The sequence below is a fragment of the Heterodontus francisci genome, chromosome 3, assembly GCF_036365525.1.
Source record: "Heterodontus francisci isolate sHetFra1 chromosome 3, sHetFra1.hap1, whole genome shotgun sequence".
Taxonomy (NCBI): domain Eukaryota; kingdom Metazoa; phylum Chordata; class Chondrichthyes; order Heterodontiformes; family Heterodontidae; genus Heterodontus; species Heterodontus francisci.
The window spans coordinates 175821489-175832602 of NC_090373.1; the positions used below are offsets into that span (position 1 = coordinate 175821489).

The following is an 11114-nucleotide window of genomic DNA, read 5'->3' on the forward strand; positions in this document are numbered from 1 at the left end:
ACCACTCCTTCGTAAATTCCAGTTTGAGGTTTGTACATTTGGCAGAACATTCTGGTTTCCCCGTTGCCAACCAGCTTTAATTTGGAAAATGCGTGCAAAGCAACATTTGCTGTTTTGATACAGCATGAATGCTGGGATTATGCTGAACGTCACGTAACAGTCAATCAGAGGAAAACTAATCCAGGACGTACACATGGGATTTGATATCTATTTGTTATCGAATCACTTTTAACTCTTCTCTTTGGGGTATTCCTGAGCTCTTCTCAAGAGTGCAGGACTGGCCCCCTCTCAAATTTTCTACAATATTGTGCCATATTGTAGGAGGTGAACAAAAACAAGTCAGTGTGGCCTTACCGTAGATTTCTCTTCCTCCCTTTAAGGGCCCTGCCTGAGCTTAGTACCTCCCACATAACAGCACAGCATGAACAGCTTTACCATCTGTGCCAGCCGTGGCTCAGCGGTAGTATTCTCTGAGTCAGAAGGTTGTCAGTTCAAAGTCCAACTTCAGAGACTTACACACAAAATCGAGCCTGATGCTCCAGTGTAGTGACTGATTTTGTGATTGTCTCCAGTCTCCACATCTGTCAAAACTGTAAGGAAACACCAGGCTATAGATAAGGAATGAGAAAAGTCCATTTCCTCTTTAGACTCATTCTGAAGACTCTGTATAAGGTATTTACTTGGCTCAATTGGTAATGCCTTTGACTTAGAGGTTTCTGGGATTGACTCCAGAACAAGACTTGACGAAATAATGTATACGACACTCCAATGGAGTACTGAGAGTTGCTGCATTCTCATAAGTGCCGCCTTTTGGAGAAGATGTTTAATCAACAGCAACTTCTTGCATTTGTACACCGCCTTTGTAGCAAAATGTCCCAAGGCGTTTCACAAGAGCATTATCAAGCAAAATTTGATACTGAGCCACATAAGGAGATTTAAGCCTTTTCTCAGTTGGTCGCACTCTTGCCTCTGAGTCACAAGGTTGGGGGTTCAAGTCCCACTCTAGGATTTGAGCACAAAGATCAAGGCTGACACTCCAGTGCAGTTCTGAAGGATTACTACACTGTTGGAGGTGCCAGCTTTCGGATAAGATGTTAAACCGAGGCCTTGCCTGCCCTCTCAGGTAGATGTAGAAAATTCCATGCCACTATTTCAAAGAAGAGCAGGGGAGTTATCCACAGTGTCCTGGCCAATATTTATCCCTCAACCAACAGCACAAAAGCAGATTATCTAGTCATTATCACATTGCCGTTTGTGGGAGTTTGCTGTGCACAAATTGGCTGCTGTGTTTCCTGCATTACAACAGCGACTACACTTCAAAAGTACGTCATTGGCTGGAAAGCACTTTGGGACATCTGGTGGTTGTGAAAAATCCTATATAAATGCAAGTTTTTCTTTCAATTGGTGGAGTGCAGAAATCATTGAGTGTTGTAGGGCTGGAGGAGGTTACAGAATTAGGGAGGGACAAGGCCATGGAAACGAAGGCTGTCTACCAGCTTAGGTGATCTTACATTACTACTTAAAAAAAGAGCAAAGAGTTTCCTGGTCAACTTCTTTCCTTAACAAATACCACCAAAAAACAAAACATCCAGTTAATTGTTGCTGCAGAATATTCACTACATTTTCTTCCATAATTGTCACTGTACTCCAAAGCTGCTTTGAGGCAATGATGTGATAGCACACTATACAAATATACATATCTTTATTGTTACGACCAGGTGAGAAAGGTGTCTAGGGGGTCTCTTTCAGCCCTCACCTGGTCTTATTGTTCCAGGGTCTAATTTTTAAATGCACTGTGCTTTGAGCTCCCCCTTGGTGAATCCTTGTTCACCACTTTCCAATTATAAGGCAAATAAATGAGCATAAACAGGCTTTCTTAGGTTTAAAGAAGAAAAGTGAAATTTTATTACAACTTAAACTTAAACTCTAATTCGGTTAACGCCTATGGATACACGCCGCGTCCCATACTAGCATGCATATACAATACACACATGCAAACAGAGATAGAAAAGAGCAGAAGAAAAAATAGAGAGGTTTGAGGCAATATCAGAAGAGTTTCTCGTTACTGTGCTTTGAGCTCACTGTAGTCCTTTTGTAGGTAGTTTTGCTTTTCGTTGGGGCCCAGTATTCTTCTCAAACCTTGTTCACTGTAGGAAACTTTTCTCTCTTGGGTTTCATGTGTCTTCAATGGGTCTTCAGTTCCGTGAGAAAGAGATGGGAGCAAACAGGAGAGAGGTCTTTTCACTCCAGGAACAAACAGCTTTCTCAGTTCCAATTCTCTGTGGCAAGTTCAAATTCAAACAGCCCCAACCGCCAGTTAGTTATGTGACTAAACTGGTCTGACCAGGTGGTCTGTGAATTGGGGAAGCAGGGACTGGGTCCTTTGTTCCAACACTGTCTGCTAGTATGCAAAAAAGGTCTTTCCGGCCAGGGGCATGGTAATTCCTTGTGATAGGCCCTCTTTTCTTCCCAGCAGCAATTTTGAGTAGTAATATTCATGTGCCGAAATAATGTGTGCCTTTTTCTTGGCAGGTGGGAGTCTGCATGACATTATAAAGATGTGAGTGAGATGTAAGAATGGTCATCTTATCATAAGGTTTAGACTCAGTGCAGAAAAGCAAGCAAAGTAGAATGTCTAGATTGCATGAGGGCTAATTTAAATGCGATGAGAAGGAAAAAAATGGAACCAAAGACTGACAAAAAAATCTGGAGCGGAACAATGGATTATCTTTAAGGAAGAGATGATTCAGGTATAGGCTAGGAACATTCCAACAAGAGCGAAAGGTAGGGGAACCAAAAACAGAGCTCCTTATCTTCCCTAGATATGGGAGAGGTGCCAGAGGATTCTTCTTCTTCTTCTTCTTTGGCCTCCTTGTCTCGAGAGACAATGGGTAAGCGCCTGGAGGTGGTCAGTGGTTTGTGAAGCAGCGCCTGGAGTGGCTATAAAGGCCAATTCTAGAGTGACAGACTCTTCCACAGGTGCTACAGATAAAATTGGTTGTCGGGGCTGTTACACAGTTGGCTCTCCCCTTGCGCTTCTGTCTTTTTTCCTGCCAGCTGCTAAGTCTCTTTGACTCGCCACACTTTAGCCCCACCTTTATGGTTGCCCGCCAGCTCTGGCGATCGCTGGCAACTGACTCCCACAACTTGTGATCAACGTCACAGGACTTCATGTCACGTTTGCAGACGTCTTTAAAGCGGAGACATGGACGGCTGGTGGGTCTGATGCCAGTGACGAGCTCGCTGTACAATGTGTCCTTGGGGGTCCTGCCATCTTCCATGCAGCTCACATGGCCAAGCCATCTCAAGCACCGCTGGCTCAGTAGGATGTATGTGCTGGGGATGTTGGCCGACTTGAGGACTTCTGTGTTGGAGATACTGTCCTACCACCTGATGCCAAGGATTCTCCGGAGGCAGCGAATATGGAATGAATTGAGACGTCGCTCTTGGCTGACATACGTTGTCCAGGCCTCGCTGCCATAGAGCAAGGTACTGAGGATACAGGCTTGATACACTCGGACTTTTGTGTTGCGTGTCAGTGCGCCATTTTCCCACACTCTCTTGGCCAGTCCGGACATAGCAGTGGAAGCCTTTCCCATGCGCTTGTTGATTTCTGCATCGAGAGACAGGTTACTGGTGATAGTTGAGCCTCGGTAGGTGAAATCTTCCAGAGCATGGTCACCGATATTGATGGATGGAGCATTTCTGACGTCCTGTCCCATGATATTCATTTTCTTGAGGCTGATGGTTAGGCCAAATTCATTGCAGGCAGCTGCAATCCTGGCGATGAATCTCTGCAGCCACTCTTCAGTGTGAGATGTTAATGCAGCATCGTCAGCAGAGTGGAGAGTGGCAAATGTGACACTCTTATACAAGAAAGAATGTAAGGACAGTGCAAACAACTACAGGCCAGTTAGTTTAACATCCGTGGTGGGTAAAGATTTTGTAAACAATAATCAGGGAAAACATCAACGGACACATAGAGAGGTTTCACTTAAATAAGGATAACCAGCATGTATTTGTAAAAAGCAGATCATGCTTGACTAATCTAATTGAGTTTTTTGATGAAGTAACAGAGAGGATTGATGAACGGAATGCGGTGGAAGTTGTTTCTATGGATTTTAAGAAAGTGTTTGATAAAGTACCACATAAATGGCTGGTTAACAAAATTGAGGGTTATGGAATAGGATGGTCATTGTCCAATTGGATCAAAAATTGGGTCAAGGACAGAAATCAGTGAGTCGTAGTAAATGGTTAATTTTCAGACTGGAGGATGGTAGACAGTGGTGTTCCCCAAGGGCCAGTGCTAGGGCCACTGCTTTTTTGCTAGACATAAATGACTTGTATATTGGAATACAGAGTAGAATTTCAAAGTTTGCCAATTATACCAAACATGAAGGAATGGCAAACCGTGTGGATGATACGAACCGCCTGCAACAGGACATAGATAGGCGAGCAAAATGGAAAGACAAGTGGCAGATGGAATTTAATACAGACAAGTGTGAGGTGATGCATTTTGGCAGAAGGGATTGGGTGAGGCAATATATACTTAATGGTGCAGTTCTAAAGAGTGTACAGAAACAGAGGGACCTGGGGTGCATGTGCATTGATCTTTGAAGGTGGCCGAACATATTGAGGGAGTAATTAGCAAAACATATGGGATTGTGTGCTTCATAAATAGAGGCATAGAGTACAAAAGCAAGGAAGTTATGCTGAATCTCTATAAAGCTCTGGTTAGGCCCCAACTAGAGTATTGTGTCCAGTTTTGGTCACCACACTTGAGGAAGGATTTTTAAAAATTCATTCATGGGATGTGGGCATCGCTGGCTAGGCCAACATTTATTGACCATCCCTAATTACCCTTGAGAAGGTGCTGGTGAGCTGTCTTCTTGAACTGCTGCAGCTCTTCGGGTGCTGATACAGGCATAGTGCTGTTAGGAAGGGAGCTCCAGGATTTTGACCTAGCGACATTGAAGGAACGGCGATATAGTTCCAAGTCAGGATGGTGTGTGACTTGGAGGGGAACTTGCAGGTGGTGGTGTCCCTATGCATCTGCTGCCCTTGTCCTTCGAGGTGGTAGAGATCGTAAGTTTGGAAGGTGCTATCGAAGGAGCCTTGGTGAGTTGCTGCAGTGCATCTTGTAGATGGTACACACTGCTGCCACTGTGCGTCGGTGGTGGAGGGAGTGAATGTTGAAGTCAGTGGATGGGGTACCAATCAAGTGGGCTACTTTGTCCTGGATGGTGTTGAGGATCTTGAGTGTTGTTGGAGCTGCACCCATCCAGGCAAGTGGAGAGTATTCCATCACACTCCTGACTTGTGCCTTGTAGATGGTGGACAGGCATTTGGGAGTCAGGAGGTGAGTTACTTGCCACAGAATTTCTAGCGTCTGACCTGCTCTTGTAGCCAAAGTGTTTATGTGGCTGGTCCAGTTCAGTTTCTTGTCAATGGTAACCCCCACGATGTTGATAAAGGAGAAATTCAGCCATTGTAATGCCATTGGACATCAAGGGGAGATGGTTATATTCTCTCTTGTTTGAGATAGTCATTGCCTGGCACTTGTGTGGCCTGAATGCTACTTGCCACTTATCAGCCCAAGCCTGGATGTCGTCCAGCTCTTGTGCATCTGGACACAGGCTGCTTCAGTATCTGAGGAGTCGCGAATGTGCTGAACATTGTGCAATCATCAGCGAACATCCTCACTTCTGACCTTATGATCGAGGGAAGGTCATTGATGAAGCAGCTGAAGATGGTTGGGCCTAGGACACTACCCTGAGGAACTCCTGCAGTGATGTCTTGGGACTGAGATGATTGATCTCCAACAACCACAACCATCTTCCTTTGCACTAGGTATGACTCCAACCAACAGAGAGCTTTCCCCCTGATTCCCATTGACTCCAGTTTTGCTAGGGTTCCTTATGCCATAATCGGTCAACTGCTGCCTTGATTTTGAGGACAGTCACTCTCGCCTCACCTCTTGAGTTCAGCTCTTTTGCCCATGTGTGGACCAAGGCTGTATTGAGGTCAGGAACTGATTGGCTCTGGCGGAAACCAAACTGAGCATCACTGAGCAGGTTATTGCTGAGCAGATGCCACTTGATAGCACTGTCGACGACACCTTCCATCACTTTGATGATGATCGAGCAGAGACTGATGGGACGGTAATTGGCTGGGTTGGACTTGTACTGCTTTTTGTGTACAGGACATACCTGGGCAATTTTCCACATTGCCGGGTAGATGCCAGTGTTGTAGCTATACTGGAACAGCTTGGCTAGGGGCGCGGCAAGTTCTGGAGTACAAGTCTTCAGTACTATTTCCGATGTGAGGGTCCTTGAGAGGGTGCAGAGGAGATTTATCTGGATGGTTCCAGGTATGGGAGATTTTAGTTACAAGGTTATTTTGGAACATTTGGGGTCGTTCTCCCTGGAGCAAAGAAGATTGAGGAGAGATTTGATAGAGGTGTACAAGATTATGACAGGCTTAGATAAGTTAAACAAGAAAAAGCTGATCCCATTAACTGATGGGAGAAAGACTAGGGGACACAGATTGAAAGTTTTGGGCAAGAGATGCAAAAAGAACATGAGGAAGAACATTTTTACACAGGGTGCTAATGACCTGGAACTCGCTGCCCACAAGAGTAGTGGAAGCGAAGATGATCAATGATTTCAAAGGGAAATTGGATGGGTATTTGAAGGAAATAAACTTGCCGGGCTACAGGGATTGAGCTGGAGAGTGGGACTGACTGGATTGTTCCATGGAGCGTTGGCATGGACTTGATGGGTCGAATGGCCTCCTTTTATGCTGTTGTGACTCTATGACTTCCTAATATCAACAGGCTACGTGGCCTAAGAAGACTCTGAGAATAGTAACAATAAGTAAAACAAAAGGAGTATGTGAGAAAATATGAAAGGAGGTTAAGGAAAAATAAAAGGAGCACAAGGGGGGGGGAAAAAAAATCAAAAACCGATCTATTTTACAAGTATTGTAGTACAAAAAGAATTGTTAAAAGCAGGTGGGATGCCTGAGAGGAGAGAATTGTCAATTTGTAGGCAATGATCAAAAAATGGCAGAGGTACTTGACAAAAATTTTGTATCAGTCTTTACTAACTGACCTGAAACTTTAGCTATGTTTCTCTCTCCAAAGATGCTGCCTGACCTGCTAATTATTTCCAGCATTTTCTGTTTTGATTTCCGATTTCCAGAATCCACATTATTTTGCTTTTGTATTGAGGGTTAATGTGTTATGGAAACTGGGTGGGTAGCTGTGATTAGAACAGTTTTGCTCACATGCAGGGTACATGCTGACAGTGACTGGTTGGCCAAATAGCCTGTTTCCGTATTGCAACTTCTGTGTGTTGCCCTGTATTATCCAATTTCTTCTTGAGTATTGTAAATGACACAATTTCAGTAGCCACTTTGAGTAATGTATTCCATATTCTCAAAGCCTCTTGTGTGAAAAGTTTCTTCTAACCAGCACCTTTGAACCTTTTGTACTAATCTTAATCCTAATGCTAAATTCCAGCTCTTTTATTGTGCTTTTAGAATAAAATACACTTTCCCAGCCCAACCAAGTTGTTGTTGTATATTTCCTGGCAATCGGAGGAAGATTCGTACTGGGCAAGTTGGCTGCCTTGCTGTCCTCCCCTTAGACTGGGAAGGATCCTAAAAGAAGGAATTAAGGGGAGGAAGGAACATAATGACCATAAGAACAGGAGTAGATCATTCAGCGTCTCGAGCCTCTTCCACCATTCAGTTATATCATGGTTGAGCTGTACCTCAACTCCATTTACCTGCCTTTATTCCCTATCCCTTAATACCATTACCCAGCAAAAATCTATCAATCTGTTTTGAAATTTTCTATTGGCCCCCCCCCCCCCCCCCACAGCCTGAACAGCTTTTTGCAGACGAGGGTTCCAGCTTTCCACTAACCTTTGAGCGAAGAAGTGTTTTCTAACATGATCTCTCGATGACCTTGCTCTACTTCTATGGTTACGCCCTCTTGTTCTGCCTTCCCATCAGAGGAAATAGTTTCTCTCTATCTACTCGATGAAATCCTTTAAATATCTTCAACACCTCAATTCGATTGCGCCTTAGGAGGAGAAAAAAACTTTCAAAATGAGTGCCATTTCATGCCATGTGATTACTATCACACGACCACTTCAATACAACACCGCCTTAACATCACATAAGTGCGGTTTGGGCCTGTTGCTAATTATATTCTTCAACCTATATTGAAAGAGGAAGAAATAGTCGGAGTTGGACTTCCTTTTCAAATGACTTGTTGAAACACGTGAAGCATTGAACTGTGAAATCAGGTGTTATTTAAGTCACATCTAGACCACACTGCATTTCCTGTTCTCAAAGTTACGAGGTGCTTCAAAACCATATAGTGACAGGTCATGATCCATACCCTACTTGTTAATATTGACCCCAATTAAAGCCATGGTGTTCAAAATTTCACAAAGAGCCTTACATTTTATTGCCAGTTTTATGTTGCTCCCTGATGCCAAAGGGAACAAACTCCACTGGCAGTTGGTATTGAATGTCATCAGTTGAACCAGTTCCTGTAAAAGACACAATCTCTACAGTTAAAAGAACATTATCACCCATGAAAAATAGTAACCACACGGCTCCCTTAATGGCTCAATTGGCAGTAAATTCTTTAACCATTGTGGAAGTTTCAGCATCTACCCTGGTAACATACATAAAATGGAGAATAGCGAGGTTTTGGGAAAGAGAAGACTAGTTAGCCATGTAGTCTACCCTTCTCTCTCCACAGATGCTGCCTGACCTGCTAAGTGTTTCCAGCATTTTCTGTTTTATTTTCAGATTTGCAGCAACTGCAAAATTCTGCTTTTTCAGACTTCTTTAGAGTTGGGGTGCTGGGGTAGGGGGAAATGCAGTTGGAGGGGGTGGGGTGGGGTGGGGGGGGGGTGCGCGGGGAAATGAGAGACCCACAGCAGAAGGCAAAAAGGCAAGGCAGCAGACAACTACAAAAGAAAGATAAAACTGACCAAATCAGGGCAGGAATAAAAGCTTTTTAACGACTGAAGGAAATTATTATTAATAAAGTTGTATTGGAGAAATGAATGGACTGAAGGTTGATAAAAGTCCCCAGGACTTGATATTCTACATCCCAGAGTGTTGAAAGAGGTAGCTATGGAGATAGTGGATGCATCTTCCAAAATTCCATAGATTCTGGAGCGATTCCTGCAGATTGGAAGGTTGCAAATGTCACCTCACTATTTAAGAAGGGAGGGAGAGAGAAAACAGAGAATTACAGACCTGTCATTGGGAAAATGCTAGATTCTATTCTAAATGATGTGATAAATGGACACTTGGATAACAATGATCAGATTGGGCATAGTCAACATGGATTTATGAATGCAAAATCATGTTTGACGAACCTGTTGGAGTTTTTTAAGGAATTGATAAAGGGGAGTCGGTGGACGTGGTATATTTGGATTTTCAGAAGGCTTTTGATAAAGTCCCCCATAGGAGGTTGGTTAGCAAAATTAAAGCACATGGGATAGGAGGTAATATACTGGCATGGATTAAGGATTGGTTAACAGGAAGAAAGCAGAGAGTAGGAATAAACGGGTCATTCTCACGTTGGCAGACTGTGACTAGTGGGGTACCACAAGGATCAGTGCTTGGGCCCCAGCTGTTCACAATATATATCAACGATTTGGATGTGGGGACCAAATGTAGTATTTCCAAGTTCACGGATGACACAAAACTAGGTGGGAATGCGTGTTGTGAGGAAGATGCAAAGCGACTTCAAGGGGATTTGGACAGACTTGGTGAGTGGCAAATGGAATATAATGTGGAAAAATGTGAGTTTATCCACTTTGGTAGGAGGAATAGATGTGCAGAGTATTTCTTAAATGGTAAGAGATTAGAAAGTGTAGATGTACAAAGGGACCTGGGTGTCCTTGTCAATAAGTCACTGAAAGCTAACATGCTGGTGCAGCAAGCAATTAGGAAGGCTAATGGTATGTTAGCCTTTATCGCAAGAGTATTTGAGTACAGGAGCAGTAAAGTCTTGCTTCAATTGTATAGAACCTTGGTTAGGCCGCACCTGGAGTACTGTCTGCAGTTTTGGTCACCTTACCTTAGGAAGGATATTATTGTCATAGAGGGAGTGCAACGAAGGTTCATCAGACTTGTTCCTAGGATGGCGGGACTGCCTTATGAAGAGAGATTGGGGAAACTGGGCCTGTATTCTCTAGAGTTTTGAAGAATGAGAGGTGATCTCATTGAAACTTATAAAATACTTAAAGGGATAGACAGGGTAGATGCTGCCAAGATGTTTCCCCTGGTTGAGGAGTCTAGAACCAGGGGACACAATTTCTAAATAAAGGGGAAGCCACTTAGGACAGAGATGAGGAGAAATTTCTTTACTCAGAGGGTTGTGAATCTTTGGAATTCTCTACCCCAGAGGGCTGTGGAAGCTCAGTCATTGAATATGTTTAAAGCAGAGATTGACAGATTTCTAAACACAAATGGCATAAGGGGATATGAAGATAGTGTGGGAAAAAGGCATTGAAGTGGAGGATCAGCCATGATCATATTGAATGGTGGGGCTGGCTCGATGGGCTGAATGGCCTACTCCTGCTCCTATGTTCCTATGTTCCTATCCTTGTAATGTATCTGCTGGGCTCCTTAAATCCATTTCAGTAATGCCTAGCAATCTTGGGCACCTGCTTTTCAAGCGTTTGATTGATGCCTAGTGTCAACGTGCTGGAAATGATAGAAAATAAGTTGCAAGATGTCCCATGCCATCATAGTCTCATTTAAGCAACCCCCTCCCATTTTAAGGTGGGCGATTTTACCACCAGCCAGAAATGATAGCAAACAAATTGTGCCAGTGCTTAACTGGCTACATAACTGAGACCTGCCCCATATTTCAACTCCACCCATCTGAGGAATTTCTGAAAATTAGATGGCCTTCATTGGAAAAATTGGGTTCTCATTTTCCATGCTTAACCTTCCCTCCCTTCAATCCCACTTCTGATCGGATACCTATCCTGCTTTTTTAATTCACTTATCAGAGTCATTCAAAGACAGGAGATGAAGAGGTAAATACAGACTGCAGTGCTGCAGGTGGATGG

General features: G+C 43.6%; 1 protein-coding gene across 1 annotated transcript in view; it reads right to left on the reverse strand.

Moving 5' to 3' along the window:
• The window catches only part of mrpl33 (mitochondrial ribosomal protein L33), a 124792-nt gene extending 116820 nt beyond the window's left edge, over positions 1-7972 (reverse strand). The window contains exon 1 of the mRNA XM_068027748.1: positions 7930-7972. Coding sequence (XP_067883849.1) covers positions 7930-7957 — 28 coding nt within the window. The 5' untranslated portion in view covers positions 7958-7972. The remainder of the gene's footprint in view (positions 1-7929) is intronic.
• Between the last annotated feature and the right edge of the window lie 3142 nt (positions 7973-11114).